This window comes from Hippocampus comes, unplaced genomic scaffold, assembly GCF_001891065.2.
Source record: "Hippocampus comes isolate QL1 unplaced genomic scaffold, H_comes_QL1_v1.1 scaffold283, whole genome shotgun sequence".
Taxonomy (NCBI): domain Eukaryota; kingdom Metazoa; phylum Chordata; class Actinopteri; order Syngnathiformes; family Syngnathidae; genus Hippocampus; species Hippocampus comes.
Genome location: NW_017806234.1, coordinates 762,051 through 782,034, shown reverse-complemented (window position 1 = coordinate 782,034; position 19,984 = coordinate 762,051). Strand labels below are relative to the sequence as shown.

The 19,984-nt window shown below is 43.2% G+C and overlaps 1 protein-coding gene across 3 annotated transcripts in view; it reads left to right on the top strand.

Annotated features, from left to right (window-relative positions):
* The first annotated feature begins 2,091 nt into the window (after positions 1–2,091).
* The window catches only part of tns1a (tensin 1a), a 38,825-nt gene continuing 20,932 nt past the window's right edge, over positions 2,092–19,984 (top strand). The window contains exons 1-14 of one of the 3 annotated variants that reach the window (XM_019856565.1): positions 2,092–2,223; positions 4,308–4,345; positions 12,898–12,936; positions 14,115–14,156; positions 16,652–16,701; positions 16,920–17,091; positions 17,171–17,221; positions 17,287–17,409; positions 17,487–17,551; positions 17,861–17,944; positions 19,230–19,342; positions 19,435–19,495; positions 19,578–19,653; positions 19,746–19,875. In XM_019856565.1, coding sequence (XP_019712124.1) covers positions 16,930–17,091; positions 17,171–17,221; positions 17,287–17,409; positions 17,487–17,551; positions 17,861–17,944; positions 19,230–19,342; positions 19,435–19,495; positions 19,578–19,653; positions 19,746–19,875 — 865 coding nt within the window. In that variant the 5' untranslated portion in view covers positions 2,092–2,223; positions 4,308–4,345; positions 12,898–12,936; ... (1 more) ...; positions 16,652–16,701; positions 16,920–16,929. Of the gene's footprint in view, positions 2,224–4,307; positions 4,346–7,772; positions 7,987–12,897; positions 12,937–14,114; positions 14,157–16,651; positions 16,702–16,919; positions 17,092–17,170; positions 17,222–17,286; positions 17,410–17,486; positions 17,552–17,860; positions 17,945–19,229; positions 19,343–19,434; positions 19,496–19,577; positions 19,654–19,745; positions 19,876–19,984 lie in introns of those variants that run through there. The other 2 variants (XM_019856563.1, XM_019856564.1) reach the window with 2 other exon arrangements.

Sequence of the window (19,984 nt, the reverse complement as noted above, 5' to 3'; positions counted from 1 at the left end):
TGCATTCTTGGGGTGCAAAAGGACACGCTGGGGTCTTTGGGTCTGTCACCCCGCCTCGCTGCCTCTGCCTTTCTTGTGTTCTTACATCTGTGATCAAAGTGAAGTTGAGGTACAGTTGTGTTGCCCTGCTTTTCATTAGCTAAGTGCACCTAGCAGAGAGGAGCGCCAGTGCTTGATTTACTGTGCGAGCTGTCTCGAAGATTCGGAGAAACACACCTCCTCTCCTTGTTGTCCGTCCTCGGCCCTTGAGCCATCCTCTCTTTTTTATGCCCTCTTTTTACCTCCATTACATCCATTTTCTGCTTCTCATGAGAATTCTTAATTCTCTCTCTTGGGCATCTTCAGGGAAGCCAACACTGCACAGAGATTGGGGATTTTTTTTATTCTTATTTTTTAATCCTGTCATTTTGACAACTGCACGGTTATTTATAAGGTTGGAAAATGCTCACTTTGTCTACTATCCCCGTCAACTGACTGGCCGACACACGTTGCCGTGGAAGCCAGTTAGGTAAGGTGGTGTAAAGAAGTTGTTTTCAAGCAAGAGTTGCAGTTCGGCAGAGCCCGCCCTACCGATCTTATTCAGACTGCACAAAGACACAAAGGAAATGACATTGCTGCTATGACTCATGAGGAGGTGGCCTCAGGGAGAGGAGATGATGGGAACATGACAGCTCAGGAGAGGAAAAACATTACGTCCAGGAGAATTTTTGCTTGGCGTCTCTCTAATGGGAAAGGCACACGCGCACGCACGCACGCACGCACGCACGCACGACTGCAGTAAAACACTTGAACTATTGTCTTTTTTTAAAATGGATTTGTACCGGACGCATTCCTGAATGTAAACGTAGATATATTTTTAATGGATGGGTAATTTCAGTCAAACTCTTTTTTTTAATTTTTTTTTTATTTACGAACTTATGTTTCTCTTGTTCATGATCAAGGTCTTTTTGTTCAGTTTCAGATTTTAACATGTTAAAATGATGATACCCATAACTAGACATGCATTAATGTACGACATTTAGTCTGCGACATTTCTTCAAGGAACTTGTAAATTGTACTTGTGAGTAGTTTTGATGCAACATACTTTTTACTTTTACCTGAGTATATGAAGAAGAAACAGTAATTTAGCTCGATTGCATTGAGCTGCATTCCATTTTCTACTTTTATTTTTATGTTTATACTTTTATTAATTTATTGCTTGCACAGTCAGAACATCACATTCACAGTAGGTAGAGAGCTCAATTCATGGAACAACCCCTGGCAAGAAGGATGGAATCACCAGTCTCGGAGGATGTTCATTCAATTGTTTAATTTTGTAGCATGGAAGCAGATCACAAATGTGACAAAAAAACAAAACAAAAGTCCTTTCATATGGCAAGTCTCAGGCTTTAAGAAACACTAAAAGAGATTGAGAAAATAAAATGTGGTGTAACAGTTACTTGTCAAGACCGAGCAGAAGGAAAAAAAAAAGCGAAATCACCCAATTCTGAGAAAAAAAAATCTCAAATCAGGAAAACAACAAAAGAACACTTCAACACACCACGAGTACTTTGTTGTTCCATAATTTGTGCCAGGGGTTGTGCGCTTCATATCTGGGTCTGAAAACACAGCTGTACAGGCCATATTAATATATTTTTTAAAATAATTCTTTTGGACCTAAAAATAAAGCAGTGTCTGTTATGAATTCATTCAACGTTTCAGTATACTTTTAATTTGTATCACTTTTGTCAGTTTCAAGATTTGGGCCAATGCATGTGGGGTTTTCTTACTTGAACAAATTGGCACCAATGATTTTGTTTGCGTGTGTGTCAAAATGATGCGGTATTTTGCCTGTGTCAGATTGTTTCTTTACTTTTATCATTGATTAGTCATTAAATTAGACATGTTCAAAGTGAAAACATTCTGTGCTGGTAGTTGCGCTTGTGTGTGTGTGTGTGTGTGTGTGTGTGTGTGTGTGTGTGCGTGTGTGTTTTAATGGCATTGGGAGTTGGATGCATTGAAAGCAACACACAGCGAGGCAAGCATCCTCATGTTAAGATGACATTGGACAAATGTTGAGGTGACCACGTGTGTGTGATGATAATTTCCTTTTTTCTACTTCCACTCAGCCCGACGAGCTGGAGGGGGTCCACACACACTCCTTTAAGCTGAAGCCATTCAAGAAGGCCAAGAGCTGTGATATATGCAAGCAGGCCATCACAAAGGAGGGTCTCGTCTGCAAAGGTGAGTGCCATTCACAATAGCGGGACTTCTCCCACACTGATGGGTTATTTGCTTAAATCCTGCTTGTATTTTATGACTCCGGATAGAGCTGTTCTCACATCCTTCCAGACAACCAATCGAAGGTGTACCTTCTGGCAACCTTTCCCTTGCCTTTTTCACTGCACTGGGAATGGCTGCGGCTGCCGACGACCTACTTTGTCCGTTTAGTTCAGCAAATTGCCATCACGCCTGCCAGAAACATTACCATGCCTCACTGAATGCGGGCTGATGATGTTCAAGAAACCCTTGCAAGTCCATCCCGGTGTTTGTCGTGTTATGATAAAGCACATGAAGCGTGGGGTGGTTTCTGCTTTTTTTTTTTGGGGGGGGGGGGGCAACCATACGTCTATTCTTTTGTGGTTGCAGGGCAAATTTCTGTACTAACTGCAGGCGAAGTCAAGATGAAAAACGCAAAGCCCCAGCTTTAGGAGATCAGGCCGGTTTGGGGCTTTGGCTAAGGATTTGCTGTTAAAATTAGCACGGCTACTGCAGCTGCTGCTGAATTAGCCTAGATAAGAGGGAAAGTGGGGTGGTGGAGAAGGGCACAACAGGCAGAGAAAATGGGGAAATGTGAGGGAGAGTGCATGAAAATTGCCATCATCCCTCTTTTGTTCCATGCACTACGTTTTTTTGGGCAGCAAATGGTCCTTGCGTGAATATGGCAATTGGTTGCTACACTGAAAAAAATGGTGCATTGAATTTACTCAACTTTAATTATTCGAGCGGTTACACAAAATAAAATAATCTCTCTCTCTCTCTCTCTCTCTCTCTCTCTCTCTCGCTCTCTCGCACTCTCTCTCTCTCTCTCTCTCGCTCTCTCGCACTCTCTCTCTCTCTCTCTCTCTCTCGCTCTCTCGCACTCTCTCTCTCGCTCTCTCTCTCTCCCGAGCAAAGGCAGTGATTGCTTATGTACATGTTTTTTTGTTTTGTTTTGTTTTGTTTTAATTCTGATGTTACTGTTGTGCCATTTCAAAGCATTCAAAATACATGACTTTATTTTTATGTTTTTGCTTTACTCTTCTGAATTGAGTGACAACGATGGGTGTACTTTCCCCTACTGGAGCCATGTGCTGATAGCATGATATGATATGATGGAGAGGTCAAGCCAGTGAAAAACTATGTGGCTACATCCTCATTGTTTTGATCTATTGAACTGAGGATCATTCATTCATTCATTCATTTTCCGAACCGCTTGATCCTCACTAGGGTCGCGGGGGGTGCTGGAGCCTATCCCAGCCGTCTTCGGGCAGTAGGCGGGGGACACCCTGAATTGGCTGCCAGCCAATCGCAGGGCACACAGAGACGAACAACCATCCACGCTCACATTCACACCTAGGGACAATTTAGAGTGTTCAATCAGCCTACCATGCATGTTTTTGGAATGTGGGAGGAAACCGGAGTACCCGGAGAAAACCCACGCAGGCCCGGGGAGAACATGCAAACTCCACACAGGGAGGCCGGAGCTGGATTCGAACCCGGCACCCCTGCACTGCGAAGTCGACGTGCTAACCACTGGACTACCGAGCCGCCAACTGAGGATCAATTTACACTTAATTATCTAATACACCAAAAATGTTGGCAAATTAGTTGATGTTTTTTGTACTTGGCCACACAAACATCCCAAAGAATCTTTTACTTTGTGCTTCATTACTGAGCTGTTTTAGAGAGAAATATATTTTTTTCTCTGTATTAAATTAATCGTGTTTATCTTATGACATATATTAAAGGTGAAGAATTTGAAAATCACTCGCATTTCTCAATTTCTCTGTATTTTGCCCTTTGGAAGAAAAAGTTTGGACACCCCTAAAATAAATGAATTCCGTTGTCATGTTCTATAATGGGTTGTCATGTGCAAAAGTAGCCACTTGGGGGCAGTACCACACTTAAACATGTACCGTACAAGGAAGGAGATTGACCTTGATGCAGTTTCCTTTCCAGCTCACTGCTCAGTCAGAGAGCTGGACAGAAAGCATGACAGTGTGTGCATGTGTTTTCTTGCACTGTACTGTATATGTAACAAACTGTACTTGTTTTTCTTGTTGCAGCTTGTCAGCTGTCCTGCCATAAAAAATGTGAAGTGAAGGTAAGACATTCACCACTGACTGGTGGTGTGTTGTGTGAAACTTTACTCTGTTTTACGTTTGGCCTCAAGCATCAGCTCTATAGTGCACACCTAACTATGGGAGGCGTAATCCAGGATGACCTCTGACTCACAATACTGAAACTGTCAGACATGCAAGTTTGTGTGGTGGAGTATGGAGTTGTGAGGAAGCAGGAGACAGGGGTGATCTCCCGAAAGTATTTACAATATTAAGAAAAAAAGAAAACAAGAACCATGAAGAAATCAAAGTACTAAATTCACACATTCCTCCCCCTCCCAAAAAATAAAATCATATTTGAAAGAAACACAAGGAAACAAAACATGATTGGACACTACACTGAGCTGACGCAGAGTGAGGAAAAGCAGGGAACCTCATATAGGCAAATTGACAAGACAATGAGGTACACCTAGACAAGACATGATTGGCTGGAGGAAGCTGATTGGTTGACACAAGGAACAGGTCTGAAGACAAATCTAAATGAGCAAACGAGAGATGAACAGAAAGTTAGGACAAATGTAGTTTTGTTTTCTGTTCTAATCCCCCCAAAAAATCAAGGCACCATGTGAATTGAGGAATTTGTGGAATGAGTTGAACAACCCCCCCCCCCCCCGTTTTTTTTGGGGGGGGGGGGGGGGAGTTTGTCATATATATGCAGCTGAGATTTCTGCAAATGCATGAGTGCATTTCCAAAAAATTAGTACATTTGGTATATTAAGCTATCGTATTTCAATATAATCTGTCAAGGCAATTCAACTTGTGTGTTTCAGTCATGTATGAGAGCATTTCAGTGGTGCGTGAGAGTGCATCTTGAATTATATCCCCAACGGCCCCTCGACCTGACAGGTACACTCAGGCTGCAGGCACAGTACAATGCCCTGTAACATAATGGGTCAAAGATGACATTTGTCTTTATGTTATTGATGCTCTAACGGAGCATGTATGACACCACAAATAAAAATACACGGCCTGTAGGTATTCTAACTTGTAAAATTCATAACCCCAGAGTGATTTTCACTTTATACTCTGCTGTATGCGTGCAAGACAAATACAGTGATGGGAAGTGATGTGTTCATTGCCCTTCATAGCTGGCAAATAGAAACCGTTTCCTCCAGCAGGCCCGCTCGGCTCCGTCTGTCCGTCTGTCTGTTTCCTCACTTCAGCCCTTTAATGTCATCACATGGTCACAGTGCGCAATGGAAAACAGAGAAAAATGAAAAGGGGATGATAGAATGATGGCTTGGCGGGCAGAGCCGAACAAGGCTGTTCTTAGTGGTTTTTTTGTTGGTTGGAAGTGATGTTGAAAATTGTCGTCCGAGTTCTCACCCGAGACGTTCTCATTGCTTTTCTTTTGGCTCAAATGTGTCTGCGGGAGCATTAAAAACACACACACACACACACACACACACACACACACACACACACACACACACACACACACCTCAAACCAGGAAAACTCGTTTTGGTGACTGGCGTTGAACGTGAAATCTTTTGAAGGAGAACATCATTTAATTCCTCAAACGTGTGGAAACTGTGCTTTTATCTACAGCCTTGTAAGAGTAAATGTGTCAGCAGTCGCATTGATTTTATTTTTTATGTTTATTCAAGGCTTTAGCATCCCATTGTTGACATCATTAACCACACACGCAATTGCTTGAATGCTTTAATGCAGGTGTTCGTACATTTTATGCTGTTTATGACGCTTTAATGGGGCCTATAATGATTTGGATGAGAGTGTCAAGAAGGTTTGATGTTGCCAGCATGTGGCACGCATAATATTAAATATGTCCACAGCAACAAGCAAATTCAGTCTTGCGGCAATTTTGTATCACTCTTGATGCAAAAAGTCAATATCACTCCCTGTTCTTGTTGTTGTTTTTTTTTTTTTCCATCTTGCACGTGTGTCCTGGATTTTTGCTGCATTGGTTTTCCGCAGCTTGGAAGATTCAGAGGAGAGATTTGCCCATGAGGATTTCAAGGAGGGATGTCTGAATATTCCTAAAAAGCAGGGTTAGAGAGCATAACTGTACCTCTGAGGTTTTGTTACTTAAAATACTACTTACCGGTACATGTTGTTTTTTTTTGTTTTTTTTTTGTGTGTGAAGGCATGTCACACAGTGCTGCTGCTAGAATTGTACTTCACCCTAAAGAGAAGTTTGTTCACAGAGTCCTAAATACACAAAACAGATGGAAGCAAGCACGGGTTTGCGAAATCAGGTCCTGATTTATACTGTATGTGAATAAAAATGGGAACGACTGAAGCTCATGCAGTTCATGATATTAAATGAGGTAGGGTGTGTCATTTTAATGCAATAATGTCCTTGTTTATGATGATACTAATGCAGCGTGTTATACCGGAGACAAATTCCTTGTGTGTTCTACATACTTGGCCAATAAAGATGATTCTGATTCTGATTCTGATATTGATACAGTTTCAATGACTTTTAGTAGTAGTTTTTTTTTTTAAACATTTTGCATGATGTTCAGTTGAATCAAATTATCATTATGATGTCATGTTGTTTTACATTGCATGCATTGAGTGAGGGAATGCCGATGTTGCCTCATTTTATAGCCAGGAAAAAAACAAAGCAAAAAACATTGGAATTTCCATCAGCTCTTTTGTGCCACTGACATTATTGGCAGATAACTCCTCTTTCATGTGCAATGGGCTAAAAGTGACGTGCGCATCAACACGAGCATCTCCTGTTCGGAGCACCTTGAGGTTTGAATTCATATCAGCACATGTGTGAAAGTCCACTGCATGCCAGCTGTAGGATGGATCATCGCTGTGGAGTTTGTCAGAGAGTAGCTGCATGGTGCACAACTCTCCATCAGGCCTTGTTAACATGTTGTCGTTTGCTCGGTTGTGGCAATTCAATTGCCTAAATATATATATGTGTGTATTGTCACAGAAACATGTTGCGGCCACTGTATGTTGATTCCATACATCCCTCCATCCTCCACTTTTTATACTGCTTACCTTCTGATGAGAAGCATATTTTCGGAGTGTGGGAGGAAGTCAAGATTCATTGCATACAGGAGGGCCGGATCCCGGATTTAAACCTCCAGCTTTGCCACTTGCTCACCAGGCCACGATAGCTTGATTCTGTTTTTCCCCCCCCACGCAGTTTTACGGCGTTGCTAATGCAATGCTAATTACAGTATTCTCTTTGAAAGAAAGTGCGGACAGAGGGATTGCGGACAGGGGAATTAGACAGACAGGGCTCAGAGAGGGAGGGATACAGTTATTGTCTTGCTTTGGGCACCGAGCAGCCCCAAACTGCTTTCTTGGCCTTATATAGTGTGTTTGGATTCTACTTGGCAGCTGATAGAGGAGTCTGGGCCAGCAGCACAAAAAGTGCTTCCTGGTTCAGTCCAGTGGATGAACACAGTCGACTTCAGTAGCTCTCTGGCACGTGTCCGGGATTACGGCTGGTGTTTGGAGTGAGGGGGGCGGGGGAGGCTTTTGACTGAGGAGGTGGTCAAAAGTGTCTGTATTTGGCGCTCCTTCTTTTGCCTCCGTCCTCTGAGAAGGGGGTGAGGCTGGTAGGTGTTGTGCAGCCAGTGGAAATGCAAAGTTAGAAAGCAGGCAGAACAGGAGAGAGGAATGAGCTCCAGCGTACAGGTAAGAGTTGTTTTAGGGTACGTTCACCAATTGCATGCTCACAGAAATGGCAATTTTGTGTTGAGAGAAACTTGAAGACATTTTAACTGGTATGCGTGTTTTGCTTTTTTGTTTTTTTTAATGTTGATATTGAAGTTCCATCATGGCTTAGAAGGAATTTGATTCTTGGAAACCTCCTTAAAAGTGTAGTTGAAGTGTATGTATAACAATTGTAAACCTGCACGAGATAAAATGAAGCTTTATATAGTTCATGCAGTTTTTCACACTCTGACCCCCTTCACTTCTGAGAAAACTGATGTTGCCAATCACTCTTCTCAGACCTTCAACAGCAGCTAAATTTGAGTGGCTGGGAGGTCAGGGGGCTTGCATGTCCCCTTTCCTTCCTAACAAAACGTAGGAATTCAGTTTTATTGTACCGCCGTTGGGTATGGCACAGCCTGCCAATATTCTTAATTTGCTTGTGAATCTCGAGAGGAAAACATTTCACCTTTTTCTCACCTTTCCCATAACAAGAGCGCTAGTCATGCGTCCCTTGAGCGTCGTAAGGCGAAGACCGATGTTAATAGAGCAGCTGTTTGTCTCTTCTTATAGAACTGGGTTCCCCTCAGGGAAGGTTACATGTTTACCCATTCGAGAACGACCCCAAAGGAAATGTGGGAAACTCAGTACGAATCATGGATCCACACGGTCCCTTCGACAATGCGAAACCAGCTTGACCCATGAAAGAGTGTTGAATAAAGTGTTTTCACTGTAAAAGCACACATGAGGCAGCTGCGTACGAAGGCAGCTCCACTCTTGCAAGAAATGTGTTTATAGAGCCTTGTGGGCTTGCATTCCATCACAATGCATATCTTTATTCTGACTTCACTGTGCTCTTCGAAGGCCATTACAAGCCTACAAGTGATTACTGTCCAATAGCAACATCGTGATTATTTATGAACATCAACAAATTGCATGCAGATTTCCCCCATAAGTGAAAGAATAAACAATGTTTAGAACAAGCAATCATGGTGTTAAATCCTACTGCAGCATTTCCGACCAGGTTTTCTGTGTCCAAAGTGTGCTGCAATTGCACATATGATCATCATCAGTTCCTTATTTAAAGGTGTATTTTGTAGCAGCAGTCATGATTGGCCCAACTTGCCGCCCACTGTAGCCTGATTGTGATCCAACAGTTACTTTCTCTCTCAACCCGGGTTCTCAGCATCTTGTCCGTCATTTTATGAAGTTCCTTTTTGACCACAAAGCCATCACGCAACTGCGGCGGTTGGGGGGATAGCTCATCCTAAATATATGAGTATGCTGTGCTCTAGGCAGCCGATGTGTTATATCTTGCTGAAATCACAGTTGATGTCAGGAGTTAAAACAGAACATTTCGCATCAGCTTTCCTGAGGAGAGACGGAAATAATGTGATGACATTTATGCATCCATCAGATTATGTGCCAGGAAGTTATTTCCACATAGCTCCCAACGCAAACCTATTGCCTGTGTTTTAGGGGAATTGTCCTATAGCATGTGCAGCATCATTCCACCCTCATTTCAAAATGTCAAATCAGAGATGAACAGGCACTCTCTCCACTGTTATGGCACTTTGTGGATTTCTTCCCTTTCCAAAGGAAAACAGAGAGCCAGCATGTTTAAATCCATCCAGAGGTTGTTTTTTTTTTTTTAGCTTCGGTCCTTATTTGGCCATTGCTTGGTGAGCGTGGGATTCAATTTCACAGGCAAGCAGCCATCAATGTGGCGCTAGATCAGCAGGATAGCCACTGGAATTGTGAGTGTGGTTGCTCCACTGGAGCCAATGCACTTCTACGTCAATTAGATGATATATACACGGTATAGAGTAGGGCCTGACTGATATGGACTTTTTTTAGGCTCATTCAGATATTTCAAAAAAAGCCCCCAAAAAAACTGCTTAATCATCAGATTAATTTTTAAAAATATATAATTAATAAATAGACTATTTTTGGTCTCTTAAAACATTAAAAATCCGAATCACAGGCAGAACATTTGACGGATTTACCTTACTTTGTCCTTTATTATTTGTTTAACTTTGGCTGATTGTTTTTCTTCTTTTTTTCTTTTTGTTTTTTTATACAGGGGAAGAATGTGGGAATGTATTGACTTATGTTGTAATGTGTTCTTTTAATGTGTAAAAAACATATAAACTAAAAATACACAAATAATGGGCAAAAAAAAAAAAAAAAAAAATTAAGACTTTTGCCGAAACAGCCAATATCCATCCATCCATCCATTATCTGATCCGCTTCTCCTCACAAGGGTCCCGGAGCGTACTGGAGCCTATCCCAGCTGTCTTGGGGCAGTAGGCGGGGGACACCCTGAACCGGTTGCCAGCTAATTGCAGGGCACACATAGACGAACAACCATTCACGCTCCCACTCACACCTAGGGATAATTTAGAGTGTTCCATTAATGTGCCACGCATGTTTTTGGAATGTGGGAGGAAACCGGAGTACCCGGAGAAAACCCACGCAGGCATGGGGGGAACATGCAGACTCCACACAGGAAGGCCGGAGCCGGAATCGAAGCCTGCACCTCTGCACTGTGAGGCCGACATGCCAACCAGTCGACCACTGGGCAGCCACAAGCGAATATCGGACAAGAGAAAATCGACATGTAAATGTGCTCGGGTGTGTATGTATATAGTCCCTATACAAACCAAAAGTTGTAAAAATAGATAAGTAGAGCACATATAAGGGTAAAAGCATTTGTTTATTTGCAGACTTTTTCCTTTTCTGATTAATATAAAATGTGATCTATTTATACTGTATATTAATACATAACAAGGGGTAGGACTAGATAATTTTTTTTTACTTCTTCCTACTCCTTTGAACATATAATTGTGCTGTATGATGACTGTTTTCGTTTCCTTTTTTTTACAATTTTACTGACTTTCTGTCATTTTATTACTATATATATTTATATGTTCAATAAACAATAAACAAACAAACAATGAATTGGTCCGGCCCTAATAAAGGCGACACAAATATTGCAGCATATGTGAGGTATAGCTGTTGGGCTTGAGGGCCTGCTCATGCTTTCTGTTGTAGTTCATCCCAAAAGGTGTTCGATGGGATTACGGTCAGCGTTCTGCGCAAGAGCTTCTACGTCAAACTCACCGGAATATGCTCCGGCTTCTTCCCTCCCCAAATGGTGACATTCCACATGCCTCGAGCCAGCTTTTTGTAGCCGTAGATCGAACCGCCAAGGTGCCCACCACCTGGCAACGTTTTCCTTGTTAACTATTGAGAAGAGAGAATAAAGAAAAGAGGAGCAGACCTGAGGAAAAGAATCATCTCTTATGAGTTGTGCTAGAGGTCACTGGCTTCCCAGAAGCCCCTTGTGATGTGATGCGATTTTAAACTCTGTGTTTCATCATGGCTGAACCCTTTTCGAGTTCATTTGTCTCCATTCTGGATTATTTGAATTGTTCTTTGCCCGTGGGTTTGCTCTGAAGGAGCAAAGAGAGGCTGGAAAGGAAGCTCACCATAGACACTCGGATGCATGCTTCATTTCGGTAAGAAAGGACCAAACTGGCTGAGGCTTTTTTTTATTTTGTTTATTCTAACAACCAGAATGTCGTGGCGCATGGTCGGACCTCCAAGATATTCCTGTGCTCTTATGTGACTCAGCAGGCGAATACCACATGAAGACTGTATTAGCTTCCCACATCAGCCGCCTTATAAGGATATAGTCAGGGTAGACGCAGTCAGAAATGTTAACAGTGAAGGTCTGTCGTCACACTTCTCTCGAGTCTCATTATCCACATCTCTGATGCTGCTTGACCTTCAAAACGACAAACATCCTGTCGGGTCACAGAACTGTCGTCAGTGTTTCGTGGGCAGCAATTTAGAAAGGTAACATGATATTTGACATAGAATGTTCTCATTTTGGGCTGTGATATTCAACGGTATTTCAGGGATGTCTTTGTTCCTTAACAATGCTCTGTAATGCACAACTGTTTGAACAGTTGAGATGTTTTTCAAAGGCATTTATTGCAAAATAAATTCAATTGCCTGCGACCGGCTGGCAATCAGTTCAGGGTAGGGTGTACCTCGCCTGCTGCCTGAAGACAGCTGGGATAAGCTCCTGCAAACCCGTGACCCTCGTGAGGATAAGTGGTTTGGATAATGGATGCATGAATACATTCACTTGATTTTATGTCTATAAAAGTGGCTTGCGACTTAATGATTGCGGGAAAATGTGAATCTTTGCGTAACCCGAGTTGAGAACCCCCGCAATGTGTCATACATTACTGCTGCAAATGAAATGACATGCTCTAATGATACAGCTACTGTGCGCCAAGCCAGTTGTGTTAATGTCAAGCGAGGTCGCGGGAAGTGAAAAAGAGTGCCCGTTGGCATGAAAGCAAAATGGTGACTTTGATCAGCGATGTTTGCCAGGTCTGCCATCACGTGACATATCAACAGTACCGCTCCAGTTCCTGTGTTTTGAAATACTCCATGATAGCAAATGCCAACCGGGCTTTTGTTCTCACTGTGCAAACTAATTATGGTGGCTTCCTTCCCACTGGAGCCTGCTGGCCACTGATAGCCTGCGTCCCGCTCACTGCGCGCAAACATGCAGCAGCTCATGTTTATGTGTAAAGTTCCTTCTCTTGTTGGATCCGAATCAGTGATGTGTGGCTGTGAGATGCTCATACAGAGTATTTGGAGCCGTTGTTCTTGTCATGGATACTTGGAGGACCCGGTGGGGGCTTTCCTACTATTTAAAGATGCAACATCAGAAAACATTATGAAAAGCCGCTCTAGTTCTGAAGCACTGTGATGATCACAGGATCTCCTTGCTTGTTATTATCTGCAGAGTCAGGCGGTTTCATGGAAGAAAACAGAATCACAGTCCTTCACACATTCTCTCTGCTCTTACAGGTCACCACGGCGTGTCAAACGAGCACCAACTATGAGCTTGTGAGTACAATGCGTCGCACCTGAATGTGCCACAGACACCTTTACTGCTTGATCCCTTCCACCCGCTCAAATGCCTTTTTCCAATTTCATGATCCTTCCTGGAATTGTGGGCAAAGCCACCCACAAACACAGCGAGCTGCTGCAGGAGGGTCACAGGTCAGGCTCTAAAGCAGGGGTGTCAAACTCAGATTTGTCGCAGGCCACATTGTATGCGGTCTCACTGTAGTAATTGTACTTTTTATTTCTTTGCTTTGCTTTTAGATATCTTTACCTCTTTTGTTTGGAAATGTACTTTTATGTGAAGCACATAACTTATCTCAATAAAGCTTCCTTCCCTTGCTCTCAGGGCGACATTGTGACATCATCATTTTAGAACTTTTACACAACAATTTGATGGATAGCTACATTGTAACCCTTTCAGGGACAGCGGTTACTACAGTGGACAGTTTACCATGTTATTAGGATACAGGGTGCGTGAAAAGGTTAAATCAGAAGTCAAGGAAGATCATTTTTGCTCAACTATTAAATGAATAATTTAAATCTGTTATGAAAAGGGGCTCGATGATGTAAAAATGCTTCAAATTTCCCACTGGTATTTAAAGTAAAGCCAATTTAAAATTGAAAAGAAGAATGAAGTTGGAGGACATGATTTGCTTCTGAGGGCCAAACGCATAAGAACATGTGGTGGACCGAATCTGGCTTTTGGCCCATGAATTTGACACCTGCACTCTATATCTTTTGCAAGACTCGTTTTGTGTCGCACTGAGGACCGCGTCAAGAATTTGATGCTGCTTGCTGGATGCCTTCGCCTATTTGAAGAGCTGAACAAATTAGGAACATTCCTAGCAGTCACTTTTTTGCACTTATTTACTTTGGATGCGGGCCCTTTAAAATGACCAATGCAGCTTATAAACAGTCCCAAGTTTTGTTTATAGAGCTGAACTAAACACATTGCTGAACTATTTTTCCTGGATACATGTGGGGAGAGATGGCTACGTGCTTATGTTTTGTCCGTACAGTAGCTGTAGTTCATCTCTTTGTCACCCAACCCACTTTGTTTTCCCCCCCCCCCCCCTACCACATGTACTTATGTGTAAATAATTCTCTTCCAAATAACTAGCGTGGCAACATTTGGAATTTTGTGACTAATCAGTCGGCTGTCTGGTTTGTCTCCACAGCCTCCCACTCCTCAGCTGCCCTTAAAGCACGTAGATACTCCGGTAAGTAGCATATCTTTTCTGGCTCCACACATGCTTTCAAAGGTCACACTTTCACAGTCCACATCTGCAGTGTTAAATATCATTTGATTGACGGTCACGCAAACTGGTGTGAAAAATAAAGACACGGGGTGACACGTAATAGGTTCCGGACCGATACAAGGAACGTTTACCTGACCTAAAGTTGTGTTCAGTGTAATAGTTGTGTGTTAAGAAAGGCTCAAAATCCCTCTTTTAGCTTTTCTTTATGTACACTGCACAATCTGAAATGAAATGAACTGAAACGTAGGCTTGTTTGTTGTTCGGTCTTTCTGTTATCCGTGGACTGAATGCTTCACACTAAACTGTAACAGTGAATATTTTTGGCAACAAATCAGGGGGGAAATATGGCATCGCTAATTGACATACTTGCACTAAAAATGGCAGAAATGACACTTATAATTGTCTCTATTGTGATTTTCACAGTTGGCAAGGAGTTGAAAATGATGAGTTGATATTTAAAAGTACAGTGCAATTCTTTTGGACGAAGAGATGAAGGCGTGATATTTTTTTTTGTTCCCCCTTTCCCATTGAAAACCTCCATATAAAACATAGCCACGAAAACTGAACGTAATTGAGATCGTGCACGGGTGTCTGGGTCAAGGAAGTGCTCTGTCGGGATTTTTAAAATCAATTTCTGTCTCCGGGGACAACCTAGTGTAACGTGCTGTAAATTGGTGGAATGAACAACGGGCTCATGCACGACGAAACAATTTTAGTCTCATTTCAACCACAGCTGCAGGATAATGCAAGCCGGTTGCAACTATTTTAAGCTCAGGAACTTCATTGTGAAGGGTAATTACAGTTAGCATCTCATGTTTACAGTACGAAGGAAGTGCACAACAGCACTCGGCTTGGGAAGAAGGGAGAAACTGTTGTGGGGGAGTTGGGAATAAGCAGAGATAATGAGACAGAGGGAGGAGCCGCTGCAAAGGAGGCAAAGTATGTTGGAAAAACATCTCCCGTTGGCAGAAGCAGCATCATGCAGCATCTTTGTCCACCATGGGAACCCGTGTGGAGGGCAATGCAGCCTCACCGGACATAGTCATATCCTGCCAAACTTTTTAAGTTTTCTCACTTATTTTGATATTCCAAACAAAAAGCATCTGGCAGCCTGATCGGCCATGCCTCTCGGCGGCTCTTTTCAGAGGCATTTTCCCTTCCTGCGTTTAACTTGGAGGTGGAGCACAGGTCACCTGGTCAACAAGGTAGGCCCCGCCCACATTGGAGAGCAGATTTCACTCTCACTTTCATTTAGAATGACGTCAAACACACGTCCGTAACCTTCTGCTACCGTACTTTTGAATATGTGACGTGTCAGTATAAAGATGTTGCATCAAGTCAATTGCTTCAGCCTTCAGTTATATTTTAGACTCAACTCAACTCAACTGTATTTATAGAGCACTTTCAAACAGCCATCGCTGCATACAAAGTGCTGTACATGGAGCAAATTAACATATACAACAAACAGTAAAGACAGCTAATTTGATTCGAATGTGGTGAACATGATCAGGGAGGAACTTTTCTGTTGCTTGGATTAATGGAACAGAAGGGTTTTTTTTTGAGGGGGAAATAGATAATATGCAATAGAGGTGACCAGCTAGCCATTAATATTTGCTCACTGTCTTCAAGACAACCCAACCATGTCTTCCACAAATTCACTGATTTGGTTTGGTTTGGTTTAGTTCCGAGTCAGTTCCTTTTGGAGTGGCTACTCAGCCTCTGAAAAGTCTTGTGATCTTGCGACTTGCACTCGATTTATTTTCCTTATCCGTAAGTCATGCTGGATTAGTTTTGATTTCGATTTTTTTTCTCAAGGAAATTGAAAGATACCTCAACCTTTTATGGTATATCTTACTGTGCATCGTAAAGTTTTTGTCATTGATTTCAGTTCAAGTCAGTGGAAGTCAATTTTCTACCACTGGCGCCTACCGTAATATTATGAAAAGGGTTTATAAAGCCCTTTGGAATTCCCAAGATTATTATAAGCATATCCGAGCTCTGAGCTCCACTGTTATGTACGTTATATAGACTCAAGTATTGGGACACATGATCATTGGAGGTTGATCCCTCCTGCAGTTCTAACAGCTTCCATACATGTTGCTACAAGACCACCGACTGTTGTGATGTTATGTGCTGAGCCCTCATTTAACAGTGTCTGAGGCCTGCCCCACATCTGGTGCTTGTCAGAGCACTGAAGAGGAGGCGTCCCCTTTTGGCTCTCAAGGCTAGTTCCAGCTGTGGCCTGTGGGCACCACACACTCTGTGCTGCAAAATTGTTTCATATTGTTGTCTTGCGTGCTGCCATCTTCGACACATCCCCACCTTACTCGCTTCCAAAAAGAGGAGTCATATTAATCCTGTCCACGGTGTGATTCTGTCAAATATCTGAATCGGCAGTAAAGTACCATTCAGAAACATGCATTTGCTTATGATTTATTTGCCCTTCCTCCCTTCAGGGGTCAGCCAGGTCCTGCAAGAGTGCCGAAATAAAGCGAAAGCAGTCACGGTAAGATCTACCGCGGTCATGCCGCATACACACAAACAAACAAACTTGGACTGAACATGGACGACTTCTCCTTTGTTACCCATTGAATTTGTGGAAAATGAACCCCTTTTCTCTGATGTGTGCATAGGTCGCAATAATTACAATCTCTGCTCTGATAACACGATAAAGCAAGAGAAAATACTGTAATGCGTAACCTGCTTCGTGCTTGCCCACACCAGGAGTCAGAGTATGGTCCAGGACATGGAGGAGAGCTATGAAGTGGACCTGGTCTACATCACAGAGAGGATCATCTCCTTCTCTTTTCCTGCCACTGCCGAGGAGCGCAGCTACATCGCCCACCTCAAGGAGGTGGCGGCCATGCTGCGCTCCAAACACGGTGACCACTACCTGGTGAGGAATGGCCCTGGGATTAATCCAACACTCTTTATGTGGGCTTTGATGCATTTCTATTTGGTCTTCCGAATGTTAGGTGCTCAACCTGAGTGAGTTGAGGAACGACCTAGCCGCATTAAACCCCAAGGTAAAAACGGGTACGATGCAGGAAAACATGACGTGAGAAGGTTCTTACTCGCTTGGCTTGTGCAGGTGCTGGAGTTCGGCTGGCCAGACCACCACGCGCCACCGCTGGACAAAATCTGCAGCATGTGCAAGGCCATCGACACGTGGCTCAACGGCGACCAGCACAATGTCGTGGTGCTTCACAACAAAGTAAACCCGTACAGACAACACAAATCAATGAACTTGTACATTACGTGCATGACACTATGGCCTCTCTGGTGTTACAGGGAAACCGAGGTCGGACGGGGGTGGTGGTGGCAGCCTACATGCACTACAGCAACATATCGGCAAGGTAGCGAACACATTCTCGGAATTCACTACTTCAAGATTGCCGGTGTTGTTGAATTCCGCTTTTCTTCTTCAACTTTGATCGCCCGGTCTCGGAAGCCTTGAGGTGTGTGAGAGTCCGCTGTGTGATGAATGTGGCAAAACAAGTCATCCCGGCTGGTTTATTGTTCTGGTTCTGAGAACGAGCAGCTCGGGGAGAGTCATCATTCTTTAATGCAGGCAGATGTTGTTAGAACTTTGGAGATACTTTGAAACTCTGTCGGAAGATTCTTCAAAAGATTCCCGTAATGCCACTGTTCATCTACATTTACAGCGCTGACCAGGCGTTGGACAGGTTCGCCATGAGGCGTTTCTATGAGGACAAAGCGCTTCCTATGGGCCAGCCCTCGCAGAGAAGGTTTGTTGTTCCCTCGCTCCCTGTTTGGAAATGTATGCGTGTCACGCAGTACAAAGTATACACTCCATGTTTCCAAACCACCTAATTTTCCAAGATTGGTCCAAATGTGGTCCATTCCTGTACACAGGAAAAGCGTTTTTCTCATCTGCAATTTAGTTTGAATTGGGATAATTGTGTGAAAATGTCATGGCATCTACTGTGCTTGTTTGAGGGATTCCACTCATGCCAAGAGAGGTCCCAAGAGAGTGTGGTGAATAGCCAAATCTGTTTTCCGCCTCTGTGATGACTGGAGATGATGTCATCAAGCATGTTGCGGAATCACAGAATTTAAGAGGAGGGAGATCGGAAGAAGGTTACAGAGAATGAAAATCTGATGGGTCATCCTCAACGGTGCAGCTATTTCCCGCATCAGACATAATTATCTCTGCTCTCATCCGCCTGCTATTATGAACGCGATGTATTAAAACTGGGATGAGCTCAGTTGCTGCTGTGTGATTGTACAAGTTTACATTTAAAACCGATTATATAACATGTAAGTATATTGTGTCATAAGGTTATTTTATATTACATTACAGAATCTGAAGGAAGTTAGAACTTTCAACATGAAAAATTAACTTTCACCAGAACTCCCAAATGCGGCAGATGAAAACTTGGCCCGAAAATGGGCACTTTAAAACATTTGGATCACAAGCCTTGGCTCCTTCCTTCCTTCCTTCCTTCCTTCCTTCCTTCCTTCCTTCCTTCCTTCCTTCCTTGCTTGCTTCCTTCCTTCCACCTATGAGATCCCAGCTAACTAAACCATCCGGCTTCCATCAGCGGATCAAGGCATTTGGCCTCCTCATGGTCAAGGTGATGTCCTACAGCTTCCTCACAACGATGTTGAACAACTAATGCACCAGACCCCCAACCGTTCAGAAGAGTTCACCCTAGCACGTTCCACAGTGGCCCGGGGTGGAATAATCTCAGGAAACAGGAGCAGCACATCCGACTGTGGGGAAAGAAATGCTCACATTCGATGATTTTTTTTTTTTTTTTTAATGAAATGATTTATTTGGGTTAGAGGGGAAGTAGGCACAGAAAGCAAAGTGACATATAAAAGGTAACATGTCTTCGTCACAAATGAGAAACTCTGCCTTCCCTGTGTGAAGGTTGTGTGGGATTTCCTTCCACATTACAAATACATGCACATTAAGTTCACTGATTCCCGTAAACGGTCCACCTGGGAACAAATGAGGAAAGGAATCAATCCAAGTAGGCTCTGTTCAACCCATTCTTTGCTCTTTAGGTATGTGCGATACTTTAATGGTCTTTTGTCGGGACACATAAAAATCAACAACAAGCCCCTGTTCCTGCACCACGTCATCATGCACGGAATTCCCAACTTTGAGTCCAAAGGAGGTGAGTGTGTACCCTACAATTATTATCGGGTACTTTGGTGTAGTGAGAAATAAAGTGAAGATCAATGTCCATTCTCTGTTTGTCCTTCCCAGGCTGCCGTCCATTCCTAAAGATTTACCAGGCGATGCAGCCAGTCTATACGTCGGGAATATAGTACGCAATCATTGGCAACTTGTCAGTTTGGTGCCGCTTTGAATGCATTTGTTTTTTATGAGATGCTGTTGTTTTTACACAGCAACGTGCAGGGAGATGGCAACACCAGTATTTGCATCACCATTGAACCCGGCCTCCTGCTAAAAGGCGACATCCTGGTGAGGGATTCCTCCTTGCTCATTCTGATCACGCCTGATCATTTTGTTGTCTTCACGCCACCCGTACATCTTTCTACACTCACCTGCCGCAGCTCAAGTGTTACCACAAGCGCTACAGAAACCCCACCAGGGATGTTGTCTTCAGGGTGCAGTTCCACACGTGCGCCATCCATGATCTGGGAGTGGTGTTTGGGAAGAGCGAATTGGACGAGACATTCAAAGGTAATACAGTAATACCCCCCGCCCTCCTTTCGTGGGGGTTATGCTCTGCTCCCCTCCACACACACACACACACACACACACACACACACACACACCCACACACCCACCA